Source organism: Thunnus thynnus, chromosome 18, assembly GCF_963924715.1.
Source record: "Thunnus thynnus chromosome 18, fThuThy2.1, whole genome shotgun sequence".
NCBI classification, from domain to species: Eukaryota; Metazoa; Chordata; class Actinopteri; order Scombriformes; family Scombridae; genus Thunnus; species Thunnus thynnus.
In genome coordinates this window covers 651,863-671,962 of record NC_089534.1, presented here as the reverse complement: position 1 = coordinate 671,962, position 20,100 = coordinate 651,863, and the positions used below count along the sequence as shown (strand labels likewise).

At 38.2% G+C, this 20,100-nt stretch overlaps 1 protein-coding gene and 1 long non-coding RNA gene across 5 annotated transcripts in view; one reads left to right on the top strand and one right to left on the bottom strand.

The window, feature by feature from the left end:
• Nucleotides 1-20,100, top strand: part of LOC137169470 (uncharacterized) — a 125,914-nt gene that overhangs the window by 82,923 nt on the left and 22,891 nt on the right. For 3 of the 4 annotated variants that reach the window (XM_067572686.1, XM_067572685.1, XM_067572688.1), the window contains exons 12-22: nucleotides 6,279-6,380; nucleotides 6,478-6,738; nucleotides 7,085-7,198; nucleotides 8,655-8,768; nucleotides 10,225-10,338; nucleotides 15,903-16,016; nucleotides 16,360-16,438; nucleotides 16,621-16,849; nucleotides 17,125-18,874; nucleotides 18,974-19,147; nucleotides 19,344-19,517. In XM_067572686.1, the coding sequence (XP_067428787.1) occupies nucleotides 6,279-6,380; nucleotides 6,478-6,738; nucleotides 7,085-7,198; nucleotides 8,655-8,768; nucleotides 10,225-10,338; nucleotides 15,903-16,016; nucleotides 16,360-16,438; nucleotides 16,621-16,849; nucleotides 17,125-18,874; nucleotides 18,974-19,147; nucleotides 19,344-19,517 (3,225 nt within the window). The remainder of the gene's footprint in view (nucleotides 1-6,278; nucleotides 6,381-6,477; nucleotides 6,739-7,084; nucleotides 7,199-8,654; nucleotides 8,769-10,224; nucleotides 10,339-15,902; nucleotides 16,017-16,359; nucleotides 16,439-16,620; nucleotides 16,850-17,124; nucleotides 18,875-18,973; nucleotides 19,148-19,343; nucleotides 19,518-20,100) is intronic. The other variant, XM_067572684.1, reaches the window with a different exon arrangement.
• Nucleotides 1-20,100, bottom strand: part of LOC137169482 (uncharacterized) — a 118,493-nt gene that overhangs the window by 86,614 nt on the left and 11,779 nt on the right. The gene's annotated exons all lie outside the window — the stretch shown is intronic.

Here is a 20,100-nt window from a genome sequence, read left to right as displayed (position 1 = left end):
ATAATCAGAGCTCTTGATGCTTTATATCCTTTTTAAATGTGGCCGAATCATTAAACATTTAAAGATCAAAGAAATACAATTATTAATTAGAAAATGTAACAATATTTTTTTACTTTGAGCTTTACAATTTATAATTTAAAAGCAAAGTAATTAACTCATTATAATGAAATTACAATTAAACACGTTAAAAGTCTTTAATTTAGTTTCTAGTAATTAAAGTTCCACTTTCCTCTATTTTAGAAACCAGTGATGGAGACATATCCACGGCCACCAGGGCCCCAATTCATCAATATTCATATTTATTTAAACATGTTTCATTTTCAATAGAATTATAACAGGAAGTTTAGATTTTACAGTTAAAATATTCAAATATGTCACTAACATCATGCAAGTGATAATAATAACTTTATTTACAACATGTTTATTTACAATAAGTACAACATGTATAAAGAAATTATTTACAAAAATGTATTTTCCACATTTTCTTTATTATTCATTCTGTTATAGTTTGAACATGAAGTTAAAATAGTTCAGTTTTAGTATATTAATAGAATAGTGATATATGTATTAATAGTGTATAAATGTCCACACAGACAAATAATAATGTATTTTTACTGTTTTACATGAAGACATATTGTTACAGATTTATTGATCAGATAAGTGTGTGTGTGGCTCCAGGCTCATGATGATGATGATGATGATGAAGATGATGATGATGATGATGATGATAATGATGATGATGATGATGAAGATGTGGTGCAGGTGAGCAATCAGATCTGGAGATTGATCCAGGAGGACATCAGCAGGGTCAGAATCATTGATCATTGATCAGATATCAGATATCCAGTAATCACAGACACGTCAGGTCTCACATTAATGAGTTTACCAACAATCACAGCTGGAAATCATGTTGCTATATGTGACCATATGTGATATTTACAATGTAATGTTACTGTAGTGCAGAGAAATATTAATATTATAGAAACACCATAGAATATTATATTATAGAGTAATATTGTAGAATGATTACAGATATGTTATATAAATACAATGGAAAAGGAAAGTAGGCTGCTGTAAAGTCCAATAAAACAATAAAAACCTAAATCCTTTTTATTCATTGTTAATTGTACTTTGGTCATAAGAACTCAGCTGCCCATCATAAATTAAAGTTTATTAATCCAACATGTTATATCCTGTATATTCATATCATTAATAATAATAATAATAATCTTCATATCTGTTTTCTAAACAAAGTTCATGTGCTGTAATTAAGTTAATAATATTAGTGCAGCAGCTGTTCAGGCTGATTGATGCTTCAACACATAGAAACATGAATCCAGTTGATTGAGGTGTGAATGAGTTCAAACAGCAACAACATGAAAGAAACTAACAGTCTAGTAGAATGAAGCTGCATTTAAAATAAAATACATAACTTTTGATAAAATGTGCATCCTAAAATAAAGTGTATTGATCATATCAGGCTCTGAGATGGTTTATTTTCTGTGGCTTCAGTTGGGATCATTTGATATATTTGCTCCAAAGATTTGTTTTTATATGAGACAAACTGGTTTTGAGCTGCTGTGGGAAGCAGCCTGAGAGTCTGACTGTTGTTGATTAAAAGCTGTTCTCACTGTCTAGTTTTCATGTTTTACACTGCAGACTACTGATTGGTCATTTATCTCATTCACAAGCTTCCTGTTCCAGAGAAATCTTTCCCTCGTTCTCTCTCATCACTGTCTCTCTCTCAACTTACCTGACTCACCTACTATAAACTGTAATATTCTCTCCTCTAATATCTCTGATGGTCACATGACTCCTCTCATATTAATCATGCAGCTCTTTGCTTTATTTAACTTCATGTCAAAGTGTTTCCTCTTTATTTGTGTCACAGTGCAGCTGCTCTGATGGATTCATGTTTTCTAATAGTTTCAGTTCCTCTAATAGAACTACTGACACTGATAAACATGTCTGCTGCTTTCTGATTCTTCTTTTCACTCTTTGGGAACATTTCTGTGAATGAAACGGAGCAGAACAGGTCGTCTTATACGGACATTTAGGATGAAATCTCAGGAAGGTTCAGCTGCTCATTGAACAGGTGACGTTCATGAAACCAGAGATTCACAAAGAGTTTAACAGAGTTTGTTGGAACAAACCTCACAGAGAAAAACGTCAGAGAGGTTGAGGAGAAGAAAATGTTCTTACATGAGATCTGATGAAGAGTTTCAGGACTCTTCCTCCATATTATCATCAACTGTGTTCCTACAATCATCAATTGCACAGTTATTCAGTCTAAATAAGTGTAAACTCAGACCTGCTGTCTGTCAAACATCTCAGCTACAGTTTGGTTTCATTGACAGAGGTTCAGTCCTGTAGACGCTCTGCCGTCTCATATTTTATCTGTAAAAGGTTTGTTTCTCTATATTATCTCATATTATCCTTTATAAACTGCCCTCTAGTAATTATAATCTCATCATTTTAACTTTAATGACTTTGTGTTCTTGTATATGTAGATGTCTGCTACTGTGCACAATCTTATCTTTAGTTTTCTCTCTTTCATCCTTTGAATGTTCTTTCTCCTTTTCTAACGGAGTAACGTCTGCCTCAGAGACCCTGTTTCAGCCCCGATGATGGTTTCTCCTCTTCATCACATTATGCTCTTGTTTCTGTCTTTATCACTTTGTATCTTTTGCATTTGTGTAAACAAATAAAAATCTGAATCAAATCTAAAGTGTGAATCTGAAAAGTGTCTACAGATCAGTGCAGAACAGTAAAAGTGTGACAGAAATAAAACTCTTGATTTCAGTCAGTTTCCTCTGTAAACATCAGGAGGTGAAACACCTGAAGTCATGATCCACCTCACCTGGATTAATGAGTGTGTGTGTGTCTACAACATGTTCTTTCAGTCATGTGATCTGAACGTCATCTGGACGAACATCTGATCATTTATCTCAATATGCTAATGAGGTGGGCGGAGCTGTTGTTAATGATCATGTCTCAGGTGATTATATGTGTATTAATACTAATGACGACCGTTCATTTGACTGAAATCTGCACATGTACGAACAAATCTTCATCAGTGACTCTTTAAAGTGAACTGACAGTGAATCATCGTCATCATCACTGACTGAATCAGTAGATATTGATCTGTGTTTGTTTCCTCGTTAAAGGTCAAGGTCACTTTTAACGTCTTCCTCAGCAGAAACTCTCAGAAACATCATGATGTGATAAATAAGACAGCTGAGCTTAGTTTTATTCTGTTCTGAACTGAACCAGAGCTGCAAATAAGCATCATTTTATCAATTAATAGATCAATAATTCTCTTTTCAAAATGTCAGAAAATAGTGAAAATGTCCAAAACCCCAAAATGTTCAGATTACTGTCATGTATGATGAAGAAAAGCAGTAATTGATTAATGATTGCAGCTCTAAACTGAAGGTGACAGTTTGAAGTGAAGACAGAATCAGCTGGACGTTGGGACATTTGAACGGTGATGCGTTCACTTAGCTCAGGAAAAAACAGTAACAAACAACATTCAGTGATCATCAATCTTTGAAGTGAACAAAGTGATTCCTGATTTCCACTTTTATTTTCAAGCTTTGATTCTTCTGCAGATTATTGAAGAGTTTAAATGTAGGGGAGATCAAGGACAGTTGTAACACTTTTTGGGATTTTCCCAATAAATCAAAAACCATTGGAACAGTCCATTTGCTATATTATAAACTGCAATGTGTCAACTACTGAAACAATGTATTTACGTGGCTTTATGAAATATATACAGGTTGTGAAATTGATTTAAATACAGTCACTCCACTGTTACAACTGTCCCAGTGTACAGGGACGGTTGTAGCAATATTTGTAGTAAGGACTCTTGACAGAAAAAGGCCGGTCCCTCTTGGTTTGGAACCAGGACTGAGGAACAGAGTGAAGGCTTGTTAGATTATTAGATGGTCAGTTGGCTCCATCTACTGGACAGATAGTAGAACTACATCAACTGATGTTTGGTTTCTCTGACACTGACTGGTTAGACTGGTTTCCACATCACTCTGATGTTGTTTAGACTTGGACTCTGAAGTTATGAGGAAGTGACAGCGTCTTCAGATCAAACCCACACAGACACCAGGACTGACGTGGCAGAACGAGCAGCTTCTTCTCTCCTGATGTTTCCTCGACACATGAAGGTGGAAAGTGTCTGTAAGTTGACCTGAAGTGAGTTCAGCAGGTGAGAATCCTACCAGAGAAATCTGTAAATGTCTGATCAACACCATCACTTTGATCACATTGATCACATTGAATCACTGTTTGACTACAGCTGAAATGTTTCTTCATGCTGATCGGCTGTTTTGATAATATGTATTTGATGTTTGCAGGTATAAATATTCTTGTTTTCTATGTAAGTTAAAGTACACTAATTCTAGAATAATTTATATGTATCACTGTTAGTGATTAGCAGGTAAAATCAACTGCAGTTGTATTTTAATCTCTGTCATCAGTGAAAAATGCAGGAAGTGTCAGAACTGGTCGGACAGCTTTGATCAACTTCACTGAGGTTCATTTTTTTTTTTTTTAATTGTTAATCCTCCAAATGTTCAAACAGTCATCTTACAACACTGAGACTGACTCTGTTTAACTGAAGCTCATTTTAAACAGTCCATGTCTCAACTGTCCTAAAGGCTGCAGAATCCTTTCTAGATGGACCAGAACCAGCCCAGACTGGAAGAACTTAGAGGCTGTTTAGGGCCTGTCAGCCATCAGGGGCCCAAACTAACAGAACATGTGAACTATCTTTGGATTTCTCTGTTCAACTTTTGTCATAATTTAAAATATTTAAAGATAAATGTAAAGATTTAAAACACAGGCTTTTATTATCTCTTGTCACTAACTAACATATTCAAATCTTTAAATTGTATTTTGTGGTTCAGGATATAACGAAGCACAAATATGGAGAAAATTTCGACATTATAACAATTTTGAGGATTTTATTACATTTTGAGGCAAATCATTATGTTCTTGTGACTGTTTCAAAATAAATGTTTTGTTTCTTTAATAAATGTCAGGAATATATCTAATAACATATTTTTCATTTTTCATTTAAAAAAAAATTAGTATTATAAATTTGGGGCTGGTGGTCTGTTAATTATTCTTAATTAAATAGATTATGTTGTCTACCTATTTTACATAAGAATATGGAGAAGAATAATATCCAGCTCAGACTTCTAGTTTAATGAAAATATTAATGAATATTAACATGTAATATGTTCATCAATAGATCAGATTCATGTGTTTGGTCATTACAGTCATTCTCAAACAGAAAACCTTCCCCAAATATAAAGTACAGAACACAACTGACACTGGGTGTTAAAGGGTTAATGTACAATAATACTGATTTTTACATGTTATCTTAATGAATATTTACCTTTAAAAATATAATTAAAAGTCAATCATGTTGTTTAAATAAATACTTTGTAGTCAGTTAATTAATTGATCATAAACAGTAAAATCTGCTGCAAATACATCAGCAACAGTATTGCTGGGCAGCAGTTTCATGACAAAGTGGAGATAATGTATTTTGGTAAAGGAAGGGTTAAAGCTTTCAGTTGTTTAAATATTCCACATGTTTTGCTCCTTTTTGTCCACATCAGACAGACAACAATGACATTAGTTTGTGGACAGATGAACATCAGTTTCCAGGTAAATCAGAATACTGCGGCACTGTGAGATTGTTTAATGTCCTCACAGAGAGTCTTGGCAGGTTCCTCCTGTGTGTTTGGAGCTGAACTCTGCTGCAAGGTTCACTGGTTTAATATCATCTTTATGGTTTTGGACTTTGACTGTGAAGTTATGAGAGAGTGACAGCGTCCTCAGATTGATGATGAAGGACTGATGAAGGAGAATCAGTCGCAGCTTCTCTCTGTGTCTCCTCTACAGGTGAAGGTAGAACGACTCTGTGACCAGATGTGGATCTGAATTCACCTGGTGAGTATTTTCTTCTTTCTGCCACACAGCTGAATAAAAATATATCATGTCATCAGTTTTTAAACAGAAGTGAACTATAACTTGCTGCATATGAGTCTCTAGTGGACAAAAATACAACTGTATAAAAAGGAATATAGTTAATGCAGTTTCTTCAACATGTATCCACAGTGGAAATCTTAAAGTAATGACTGACTTTGGCTCCATCTGGTGGTAGAATAAAGAACGACAGTGTGATAGACAGCAGTGTGGCTCTGTGATGTGCAGCTTGTTGTAATGAATGAGCTTGTTGTTGTGTTTGTGTGAAGGTGTTTCTCTGCTATGGATCAGTGTGAGGACAGAGAGGAGGGAGTCCCTCCCTCTAAAAGCTCTCTGTGTGGGGAACATGACAGCCAGACCAAAGCTCAGAGGTGAGATGAGGATCTCTAACTGTCCATCACTGTTCTCCACTCACATCACTGCACCATCATTATTCACACTCAAAGCTCTGTGTGTGTTGTGTTGAAGCCCAGAGCAGCAGCACAGACCAGACTCTGCTGGACCTGAAGGTGGCCCTGGACCCAAACCTAGACTTAAACCTAAACCTGAAGTTAAACCTGGACCTGGACCTGGACCTAAACCAAGACTTGGACCTAAACCTAGACTTAAACCTAAACCTGAAGCTAAACCTGGACCTGGACCTGAACCGAGCTGTGTGTCCATGAAGAGTGACCGGTCTACAGATCAACATATTGACTTCAAACATGGACATGAATCTGCTGATCAGAGGTAAGAATATAAAATCTTTGTTTCTGTTTCTCTCTATCACACCTTAGAAAATGTTTATGGGGACAGTAGTGATAGTTGAAGCAGGATCAGACACCATTTACTATGACAAGGCCCAGATCAGGACAGATGCCAAATAGTCCAGGAGAAGCTGCAGACAGGCATCAATGAGCCTCACACCACCAGGATGGTGAGTCTACAGCAGCAGGAAGCAACTAAACTAGCAGCTGTATGTGAATCTGAGCAGGAAGCTCAAGTTCACCGACACCAAACTACACACCAACACAACAATCTTCAGGATCAACACTGTAAGTTACACTTGTTTTTATCATTTCTCTGTTTCCATCAGGATCCATCAGCAGAGACCGGATTCTCCTGAACCCAGCTGTGTGTCCATGAAGAGTGACGGGTCTATCAATCGACCTATTGCCTTCAAACATGGACATCAGTCTACTGATCAGAGGTCAGAATATAAAATCTTTGTTTCTGTTTCTCTCCATCACATCTTAGAAAATGTTTAAGTCTTTGTCATGAACTCATTAATCACTTCTCATTATTTTCTCTGTAGTCTTAAAAACATTAACTACATCACCACATTATCAGATCTCAGTATGTTTTAAGATTGATATGATAGTTATGACTGATTGTCTGACTGTTCATGTTTCTTGACTCTTCAGATTTATTTTTAGTGATGTCACTGTGTTTCCACATTTCAGGAATTAATTTAATGATCCCATTGTTGTTGGTTCTGATAGAAATGAGGGACAAAACTCAGAAAATAAGACCAAACTTGTAATAAACTAGAGTTATCCTTGATGCACAAACTACAGAGGCCCCCAGGGGTCAGTTGGTAGAAAAAGAATATTGATGTGGAAATCTGCACTAACAGACTGAACCGAGGGAACAGACTGGCAAACTGTTCCTGTTTGATGTTAAACCTGTTCTGACCGTCCTGCTCTCTGTGATCACCTCAACTGTGTTTAAACGAAGCTGAACTCACAATAAAGTTGTTCTCATCTGCATATGTGCAACATATTTACATGTTTCTGTTGTAGAGAATGAAATTCTACTGCAGCTTGATTATATTATCCCAGCAAAACTTAATCAATAAGTAATGACTCAAAAATAGTTCCACAATGAAAGTTGTGCTGCTATCCGTGATGTTACCTGGATGTTCCAGCAACGTCAAAATATGTCTTTACCATCATCAACGGGACTATTTAACTATTCTGCTAATGTTTCTGTATACAGTGTACATTCTGCTATATGCTGAGATTAACAACTTAATATGATCTACTTTCTAAAATGGTCCAGCTGACGTCCTGTCTGACCCGGACGTCTGTTATACGTTTTAAAAACATGTCACTTTCAAGATAATCTTGATTATAAATGATATATAAGCAAACACACAGCAAACACATTAAGTATCTGAGTTAATACAAGACATGTGATCTTTTTACAGAAACACACTGAGTCAATACTGACGTGCAACAGTATGTTATTAAGATAAACAAAACAGTAAAAGATGATCAAAAGTACAGCTTCTTGTAAATAATCTGACAATTTGAATTGTTTAACTCTTCAGTTAGGAAGGTAGCTGTGGAAGACTCTGAATCTTGATTGAGGTTTATGGGGACAGTAGTGATAGTTGAGGCAGGATCAGACACCATTTACTATGACAAGGCTCAGATCAGGACAGATGCCAAATAGTCCAGGAGAAGCTGCAGACAGGCATCAATGAGCCTCACACCACCAGGATGGTGAGTCTACAGCAGCAGGAAGCAACTAAACTAGCAGCTGTATGTGAATCTGAGCAGGAAGCTCAAGTTCACCGACACCAAACTACACACCAACACAACAATCTTCAGGATCAACACTGTAAGTTACACTTGTTTTTATCATTTCTCTGTTTCCATCAGGATCCATCAGCAGAGACCGGATTCTCCTGAACCCAGCTGTGTGTCCATGAAGAGTGACGGGTCTATCAATCGACCTATTGCCTTCAAACATGGACATCAGTCTACTGATCAGAGGTCAGAATATAAAATCTTTGTTTCTGTTTCTCTCCATCACATCTTAGAAAATGTTTAAGTCTTTGTCATGAACTCATTAATCACTTCTCATTATTTTCTCTGTAGTCTTAAAAACATTAACTACATCACCACATTATCAGATCTCAGTATGTTTTAAGATTGATATGATAGTTATGACTGATTGTCTGACTGTTCATGTTTCTTGACTCTTCAGATTTATTTTTAGTGATGTCACTGTGTTTCCACATTTCAGGAATTAATTTAATGATCCCATTGTTGTTGGTTCTGATAGAAATGAGGGACAAAACTCAGAAAATAAGACCAAACTTGTAATAAACTAGAGTTATCCTCGATGCACAAACTACAGAGGCCCCCAGGGGTCAGTTGGTAGAAAAAGAATATTGATGTGGAAATCTGCACTAACAGACTGAACCGAGGGAACAGACTGGCAAACTGTTCCTGTTTGATGTTAAACCTGTTCTGACCGTCCTGCTCTCTGTGATCACCTCAACTGTGTTTAAACGAAGCTGAACTCACAATAAAGTTGTTCTCATCTGCATATGTGCAACATATTTACATGTTTCTGTTGTAGAGAATGAAATTCTACTGCAGCTTGATTATATTATCCCAGCAAAACTTAATCAATAAGTAATGACTCAAAAATAGTTCCACAATGAAAGTTGTGCTGCTATCCGTGATGTTACCTGGATGTTCCAGCAACGTCAAAATATGTCTTTACCATCATCAACGGGACTATTTAACTATTCTGCTAATGTTTCTGTATACAGTGTACATTCTGCTATATGCTGAGATTAACAACTTAATATGATCTACTTTCTAAAATGGTCCAGCTGACGTCCTGTCTGACCCGGACGTCTGTTATACGTTTTAAAAACATGTCACTTTCAAGATAATCTTGATTATAAATGATATATAAGCAAACACACAGCAAACACATTAAGTATCTGAGTTAATACAAGACATGTGATCTTTTTACAGAAACACACTGAGTCAATACTGACGTGCAACAGTATGTTATTAAGATAAACAAAACAGTAAAAGATGATCAAAAGTACAGCTTCTTGTAAATAATCTGACAATTTGAATTGTTTAACTCTTCAGTTAGGAAGGTAGCTGTGGAAGACTCTGAATCTTGATTGAGGTTTATGGGGACAGTAGTGATAGTTGAGGCAGGATCAGACACCATTTACTATGACAAGGCTCAGATCAGGACAGATGCCAAATAGTCCAGGAGAAGCTGCAGACAGGCATCAATGAGCCTCACACCACCAGGATGGTGAGTCTACAGCAGCAGGAAGCAACTAAACTAGCAGCTGTATGTGAATCTGAGCAGGAAGCTCAAGTTCACCGACACCAAACTACACACCAACACAACAATCTTCAGGATCAACACTGTAAGTTACACTTGTTTTTATCATTTCTCTGTTTCCATCAGGATCCATCAGCAGAGACCAGATTCTCCTGAACCCAGCGGTGTGTCCATGAAGAGTGACAGGTCTATGGGTCGACCTGATACCTTCAAACATGGACATCAGTCTGCTGATCAGAGGTCAGACTGTAAAATGTTTGTGTCTGTTATTATCCAACTCTCATAAGAAGACATATCATTGATGTAAAAATTAATTCTTGACCTCAGTGACTAATACTGTTTTTACAACTCCTCCAAATTAAACAACCAGTGGTTTGATCATGTGACTCCAGAACGACACATAGCAGCGTTTTCTAATCTGGCGTCTCTATCAGCAGTAATCAGCAGGACGACATCATCTGTCTGTGTTTTATAAAACCGTCACACATCACTGTTAAACTATAATGATGTTTCATGGTTCAGGTCTGGTTAGGTTTAGGGAAAGATGATGGTTTGGGTTAAAATAATCACTTTGTTAAGAATAGAGAAACATGTGGTGTGTTAAAGTTACCACTTCCTTAAAGTTAGACCACCTTCGTTGTCATGGCAACAATCATAACCACAGGGTTAAGGTTCGGGGACCATCGTAGTTACAGTCTCCTGTGGCAAAGTCCACTGTTGGGTTAAAGCCTCCATCCAGCCTCCTCCTCTGAATGAGGAAATCTGTCCACATAGATAAACATCACCTGAGCTGCACCACTGCTCCACCTCACAGTTACTACGACCACTAGATGGCAGCTGACACTCAAACTAACTACAGGTTGTTGTTGGCGACTGACATTGTGACCAGAGGCCTGTACTATGAAGCAGGATTTGGGGTTATCGAGGTAACTTCAGGTTTAACTCTGGGTTTTCAGTCCTACGTCTCCGGTTCACTTCTTACCGGGGTTCATCACCATGGTAACTGATGCTGAACAGCTAACCTGCTGCAGAGCAGGTTAACTTCAGAGGATCGGATCACATATATATATATTATATATATATTATTATAGGTCAGTAGAAACATTTTATTGTTTCAGACTTTCTTTTTCCACTCTGGAACCTGTCAACAGTCCGACCACTGACCAAAGTTTACTTTATCCCTGGAGTGACAGTTGACAGTGTGGATGATTTTACACTCTGATTCCATCACTGCAGCTCAGAATAACATGAGACACCTGTGTGATGATTGTTGGAAATAAAAACCAAAGCTTGTCTTTTATTAAAAGAAATAATCAACACTGTTAATTGGCTCCATGATTATAAAGCAACATTTCAGTCAGATAGACTCATCAGTTATTAACTACTTTTACACTCTTTGCTTCAGTAGCAGAAACAGTCTGATGTTACTTTTTAAGTTTTTTTGTGACATATTCAGATGGTTTCTTCATCATCCAACTAAATAGCAAAAATACTCTCTCTATACTTAAGTCATATATAATAATTCCTACATGTATTTTAAGCCGTAGTCTACTTTTAATATGTAGAAATTGTTGCTAGTGTTTCTACATCTTATTCTGTTGTATGATTACAGGATTGTTTACATTTCACTTGGTTGAATATGACCTTTTGCTGTTGGTAAAACAGAAGTTTACTGTAGGTTCTTGGTATCACCGTTTCATCTCATATCATGAAGTACTTCATTCATGGTTCTGATGATGTCACTCGTAATTCAAAACTCCGCCTCTGTCACATGAACGCACTTGTAGCTGGAAAACCCAGAGTTGACTGAGCAGGTTGATGACTGGCTTTGTAGTAGAAGATTCTTGAAGATTTCAGAGAAGTGGCTGCATTGGGAGTGAGCTCCTGATTACATTTCAAACTTGGACCAGACCTACCAGAGCAATTCACCGATCCAGCGGTCCGGTCATCTGCCACCCCATTTCAGAGAATAGTAGGTCTCCTCTTCATGCTGATCCTGCTCTCCAGAGATGTTCAGCTGAATCTTGGACCAGTGACACCCGGAGTGCTGCAGAACTTCGATGCTGATTTGTGCCCGAGTGTGTCTGGGACTCCTCTGGTGCCAGTGATGAATGAGCAGCAACTTTCTGTGCCGTGCTTCTCCTTTAACAGACTAAACTTTGTTAACACCTGGCATGATGTCTCCATGAATAACTTTTCACTACTGGGCTGTGGAAACCTTGATAGGTCCAGTGTCTCTCTCACAAAACCTGCTGCTGACACCACTGTGTGTGGAAACCCTGCAGTGAGGAGGCAGAGGTTATTCAAAACCTTCCAAACTGTCAATCATGCAAAAGTCTTATGGGACCCAAAGCTGAAACCAAAGGGGCTCTTCGGTGGACATTTTAACATCAGAAGCTTTACTGCAAAGAGCAATCAGCTAACTTATCTTGTGTCTGACTCAAATCTGGACTTTCTCTGTCTGACTGAAATGTGGTTTCATGTGTTCACGGTGCCGAATACCAATGTTTCAGAAGAGACAGACCTGATGGAAGAGAAAGAGGGGCGCTTTTTTATGTGAGAGACAACATCAAATGTGAATGTGTGGTTTACAATACGGGTAACACGTTAGAATATGTTGGGATAAAAATAATGTAATCCCAACAAATGCCTTTTAACATCATAGGTGTCTATAGGCCCCCTTCTGCAGATGACACTTTCTATGATCAACTCACAGAAGTCTTGAAAGAGTGCAATTTCAACAAAGAGTTATTACTTATGGCTGATTTTAATGTGAACTGGGAGGATAAAACTAAGAGGAAAAAAATAAAAATGATCACAGAGAAATTCCAACTAGAACAACTAGTAAAAGGCCCAACTAGGATTGCAAAATGCTCCAGTACACAAATTGATCTGATATTTACTAACAAACCAGAGAGAATAACTAAAAATTATAATTTAATCACTGGCTTATCAGATCATAACCTAACCCTATGTGCGAGAAAACTGACTAAAAGTAGATTTAAGACCACAGCAACTAAGACAATGATCCTTCAATGCATACCCAGAGCTAAGCAAGATGAATTTACCAATGAAATTAACAGCTTGAACTGGGATGATGTTCTGTCCTCTGATGACCTGGACTATGGCTCTGATACTTTTACTCACAGAATCAACTCTGTGAGGGAAAGATTTAATGTGAGGATATAGATGAAATCTAAAAATAAAAACAATTACTGTGATTTAATGAAAACTTGTGGAAACTAATGAAATCTAGAGATGTTGCACTAAGGAAGGCAATTGAAACTAGAAGAACACTGACATGCTGATTTATAAAGGTTTAAGGAACAAAGTCATCCAAGAGCTAAGAGAAGCTAAATCTTGTTTTTATCTCAATATTTTGAATGAGACAAAAGGCAACAGTAAATTGATCTGGAAAAACATTGATACTTTCACAAGGAGGGACCCAAAATTTTTAGGAGATTTTAAATTCAAAGTACAGGGAAAGTTAATTCTTACTGTTGCTTCTGTCTTTAATGATTTTTTTCTTGAGTCTGTATATGAGTAAGGAAAAAAATGATGAAAAGGAAACTGGATATTGTTCCTATAGATGCTACAGGTCAGGTTTTAGAAACTAATGAGTTACAAGTAAACAAAATCATCAGCTCCTTAAAAAGCTCCAAAAGTAGAGATGCTTTCCAAATTGACACCATGTTTGTCAAATCACACAAAGATATTTTAACTCCCCATATTGCTCATTTAATTAACTTGTCTTTTAAACACAAACTCCTTTCCTGGTGACTAGAAATGTGCCATTGTCATGCCTGTTTTTAAATCTGGAGACCGCCTTGAAGCCAGTAACTACAGACCAATAAGTATACTGCCAGTGCTCTCAAAGGTTGCTGAGAAAGTTGTCATTAAACAACTGACAACATTTCTTAATACAAGCAATTTTGGTCTAAATTGTATGCAATTTGGCTTTAGAGCAAATCATTCCACCAAAACTGCTACTTTGCACTTAATAGAGCAAATTAAATCAAGACTTGACAAAGGAGGAGTAGTTGCTGCTGTATTTTTAGATCTGCATAAAGCATTCGACACAGTCAATCATGATGTTTTAATATTGAAACTCTCTAAATGTAACTTCTCATCTAGAGCACTGGCATGGATGTCTTCATATTTATCTAATAGGAGACAATGTGTTAAAGTTGGTGACACACTGTCCAGTAACACGAAGTGCACAATGGGTGTTCCACAAGGGTCAGTGTTAGGTCCCCTATTATTTAGCTTATATATTAATGATCTCCCTCAATAGTGTCATGATGCAGAACTGCAAATGTATGCAGATGACACCATTGTGTATACACATGCAAAAACAGCTGAGTTAGCTGCTGCTAAGATAACAATTGCATTGGAAAGGATCACACATTGGCTTGATCAATCATTTCTGAGTCTAAATGTAAACAAGACAAAGGGTATGTTTTTCCTCTAAGACTATGGTACAACCTCCTAATCAAAGGTGAAAAAAATGACATAGTTACTGATTTTAAATATCTTGGTGTGACACTGGATCCAAATTTGAACTTTAAGAAACATGTTTAAAAAAAACGGTTAAAACCATAAAGTACAACTTACCAAATTTTATACATATTAGAAACTGTCTCTTTTTGGATGCAGCCAAGATATTTGTGCAGCTATGATTGTTTTCTGGGTGTCTTATTGCATCACATGTTGGGGGCAGGCTGGAGAAACAGCCATAAAACCTCTTGAGTCCTTATACAAACAAACTCTAAAAACTCTGGACAAAAAGCCAACGTATTTCCATCACTGCAGGGTTCTGGAGAAATACAGTTTACTGAGCTTTGACAATTTTAGATTATTCTCAAATTTGTGCCTAGTTTATAAAATTTTAAATGGTTTGACCTCCTCCACTATGTGACTTGTGATCCTCCAGAATACCATCTATACAAGATTGCACCAGACCATTTCATCGCACTGCATTTAAGCAGTCAACTTTCTCTGTGAAAGCCACAACTCAGTGGAACGTCCTACCTGATGACATGAAGAACTGTAGTTCTATCAATGCAGTCAAGACCAGACTGAAACATGTATTAAAAACCAATCTACTGTGTGACCATTGAGTCACACAGCTGCGTTTAATTTACATTATTTCTAATTGACATTGTGGGTGTATGTGATGTGCTGTGTGTAGCATTGTATTTTGTATTTTGTATAGTGTGTTCTGCGTGGGTTTTTTGTTTTGTTTTTTGCTTTTTACTGTTTGTTGTTGTGCTGTTGTATGTTTTTTGTTGGGGACTACAGATGCACATTAGCTTCAAGCTAACACTGGTGCAGTGCATCTTTAATGTTTCAAACTGCACACTGTCCCATTCAATAAATAAATACATCAAAACAAACAGTTCTGGTTATCTGGACGGCACTGTTAGGTTCAGTGAAGCTAGGTAACGAAAAGATATCCTGGGTATGTTGAACTTGCTTTGTAGTACAGGCCTCTGTCATGTTGTTTTTCTTGGTCTCCACCAACATCACTGAGACCTGTTGTCCTGCTGTCAAGGGCTTCATAGCAGGAGATCATGTTTGAGCAGACTGTGTCCAGGGAAGATCAGATCGAGATGGCTCTGCGGTCTCTAAGCTAGTTCGCCACGCTAACAATACCAGTTTGTTGTAGCTGTGTGGATCAGTTTCTTACTGCAGGTTTATGTTAACACACCTGATGTGTCAAAACACAAAAACACAAAACACACAATCTTCAGGATCAACACTTTAAGTTAAACTTGTTTTTATTATTTCTCTGTTTCCATCAGGATCCACCAGCAGAGACCAGATTCTCCTGAACCCAGCTGTGTGTCCATGAAGAGTGACAGGTCTATGGGTCGACCTGATACCTTCAAACATGGACATCAGTCTGCTGATCAGAGGTCAGACTGTAAAATGTTTGTGTCTGTTATTATCCAGCTCTCATAAGAAGACATATCATTGATGTAAAAATTAATTCTTGACCTTAGTGACTAATACTGTTTTTACACACAAGGTTCTCATAACTCCAAATACACACACTCCTCCTACAGACGCTTTCCTAAAAAGCACAAACTTTATCTGTATAACACTTTTTAAAACAGAGGTACAAAGTCTTTACAGAGACAAATGATGAAAGGTAAGACATCACAGCCAAGTGTTTTATGTGGATCCACTGTGATAGAACACAACACCTTTAACACTGAGTGTCATTATTTATTCTGAGACTTCATCTTTTCTTCACAGAGTTCATCAGCAGAGCTCAGAGGTTCTCAGTGGTCAGTCTGTCCAGCAGCATCAAACATACCTGGACTCCATATTGATGGTGTGTTAATGTAAAACACAGCTACTACTGCTAACTACAACAGCCACAGACTAAATACTAAACTACCATTCTGGTCCTAACAGTCTCCATGCTGCACTCTGTAGACCAGCAGCTTTTCAGTCTGTCACAGATGATCTGATGTTGACTTATACCAGTTAAATTTACATTTTATTCTGTTTCAGCTGCTGGAGGAGAACATCATCAGTTTTGTGAAGAACGAGCTCAAGATGATGCTGAAGGTTTTGAGTCCTGATTACCCAGAATGCTTAGAGAGTCAGAGTGAGGATGAGGAGGTGTTGGACGGTGAGGATGAAGAGCAGAGGAGGAGCAGCAGAGAGGCATTTCTGAAGATCACATTGCACTTCCTGAGGAGAATGAAGCAGGAGGAGCTGGCTGACCGTCTGCAGAGCAGTAAGAGGATTTAACAGATTTAACATGATGGAGAGGAAATGTAGGCAACATGGGAGAGGTTTATATTTCAATCTCTGCTGTTAATATGATGCACACATCTGCATCACATCTATGAATTCTTCTGAGCTGAAAACAGTCAGAAACTGTTTGTCCTCAACTGATGAGCTGAATATATTTCGTAGTGGAGGAAAATATAAACATCTGCAGTTTAATGTTTACATTCTACCAATTTACTGTAGAATCATCTGATCGATTTCATTTATTTGTTCATTCAGGAAGTCATGCTGCAGATTGTCGTTATAAACTCAAGTCTAACCTGAAGGAGAAGTTCCAGAGTGTGTTTGAGGGGATTGCTAAAGCAGGAAACCCAACCCTTCTGAATCAGATCTACACAGAGCTCTACATCACAGAGGGAGGGACTGCAGAGGTCAATGATGAACATGAGGTCAGACAGATTGAAACAGCATCCAGGAAACCAGACAGACCAGAAACAACAATCAGACAAGAAGACATCTTTAAAGCTTCACCTGGAAGAGATGAACCAATCAGAACAGTGATGACAAAGGGAGTGGCTGGCATTGGGAAAACAGTCTTAACACAGAAGTTCACTCTGGACTGGGCTGAAGACAAAGCCAACCAGGACATACAGTTCACATTTCCATTCACTTTCAGAGAGCTGAATGTGCTGAAAGAGAAAAAGTACAGCTTGGTGGAACTTGTTCATCTCTTCTTTACTGAAACCAAAGAAGCAGAAATCTGCAGGTTTGAAGAGTTCCAGGTTGTGTTCATCTTTGATGGTCTGGATGAGTGTCGACTTCCTCTGGACTTCCACAACAATGAGATCCTGACTGATGTTACAGAGTCCACCTCAGTGGATGTGCTGCTGACAAACCTCATCAGGGGGAAACTGCTTCCCTCTGCTCGCCTCTGGATAACCACACGACCTGCAGCAGCCAATCAGATCCCTCCTGAGTGTGTCGGCATGGTGACAGAGGTCAGAGGGTTCACTGACTCACAGAAGGAGGAGTACTTCAGGAAGAGATTCAGAGATGAGAAGCAGGCCAGCACAATCATCTCCCACATCAAGACATCACGAAGCCTCCACATCATGTGCCACATCCCAGTCTTCTGCTGGATCACTGCTACAGTTCTGGAAGATGTGTTGAAAAGCAGAGAGGGAGGAGAGCTGCCCAAGACGCTGACTGAGATGTACATCCACTTCCTGGTGTTTCAGACCAAACTGAAGAACGTCAAGTATGATGCAGGAGCTGAGACAGATCCACACTGGAGTCCAGAGAGCAGGAAGATGATTGAGTCTCTGGGAAAACTGGCTTTTGAGCAGCTGCAGAAAGGCAACCTGATCTTCTATGAATCAGACCTGACAGAGTGTGGCATTGATATCAGAGCAGCCTCAGTGTGCTCAGGAGTGTTCACACAGATCTTTAAAGAGGAGAGTGGGCTGTACCAGGACAGGGTGTTCTGCTTCGTCCATCTGAGCGTTCAGGAGTTTCTGGCTGCTCTTCATGTCCATTTGACATTCATCAACTCTGGAGACAAATCAGCAGAAACACATTTCTACCAGAGTGCTGTGGACGAGGCCTTAAAGAGTCCAAATGGACACCTGGACTTGTTCCTCCGCTTCCTGCTGGGTCTCTCACTGCAGACCAATCAGACTCTCCTACAAGGTCTGCTGACGCAGACAGGAAGTAGCCCACAGACCAATCAGAAAACAGTTGAGTACATCAAGAAGAAGATCAGTGAGGATCTGTCTGCAGAAAGAAGCATCAATCTGTTCCACTGTCTGAATGAACTGAATGATCATTCTCTAGTGGAGGAGATCCAACAGTACCTGAGATCAGGACGTCTCTCCACAGATAAACTGTCTCCTGCTCAGTGGTCAGCTCTGGTCTTCATCTTACTGTCATCAGAAAAAGATCTGGATGTGTTTGACCTGAAGAAATACTCTGCTTCAGAGGAGGCTCTTCTGAGGCTGCTGCCAGTGGTCAAAGCTTCAAATAAAGCTCTGTAAGTGGATGAATTATTATATATGAATAATGTCAAATATGTTAAATTTTTATAAATGACAAAGAATTCTGTTTGTGTTAATCAAAAATTCTTCTCCAGACTGAGTGGCTGTAACCTCTCAGAGAGAAGCTGTGCAGCTCTGTCCTCAGTTCTCAGCTCCCCGTCCTCTAGTCTGAGAGAGCTGGATGTGAGTAACAACAACTTGCAAAATTCAGGAGTCAAGCTGTTGTCTGCTGGGCTGGAGAGCCCACACTGTACACTGGAAACTCTCAGGTCAGGATACAGCATCTATTATTTTGTTGTCTTGAACATGACAAGAAACCTGACTCTGAGAAAATTTTCATACAATTGATCATTTTACCTGCTGATTTACATTTAGATTAATGTCAATTATTCTGCGCAACATCTGTATGATTATAGTACTTATATGATTAAAAATATTGTGTTATCAACTTTTTTATATTTCAAGTCTGTCAAGATGTCTGATCACAGAGGAAGGCTGTGCTTCTCTGGCCTCAGCTCTGAGCTCCAACCCCTCCCATCTGAGAGAGCTTGACCTGAGCTACAATCATCCAGGAGCCTCAAGAGAGAAGCTGTTGTCTGCTGGACTGGAGGATCCACACTGGAGACTGGACACTCTCAGGTATGTACAGATAGGTGGACATTCTCAGGTATTGACAGCCAGGTGGACACTCTCAGGTAAAGTACTTTGATGCTGAACATAAAAGTTCATTCTTCATCATGGATGTAATAGTTTGAAGATCATGTGATGTGAGTGAAACCTCTGGAAAAAGCTAGTTAATCGACCTAAAGTTATTTTTTTGTTAAACTTTCATGTTCTCCTGGTGTCCCTGAAATCATCGGAGGGGAGTCTATCTATTATTTTATTATATTGATGTATTTACTGTTTATTATAAAGGAGATCACTTGTATCATGAACTTCATCTAGAACATTGTAACTTGTTGTTGTTGCTTCTTCCTCTTCTTCTTCTTCTTCTTCTTCTTCCTCCTCCTCCTCTTCTTCTTCTCATTATTATTATTATTATTTTTGTATTCAAACCAAATAAATGTACAAATGAATTTAATTACACTAAAATGAAATGTTTTGCTGCCTTAAAGGTGCATTTATTCTCTAATTTCAAAATTACTCCTTAATCTTCACCTTGAAATCTCCTTTAAACAATTATTGTATTGAACAGAGGAGGTCGTCAGGGCCTTCAGGACCT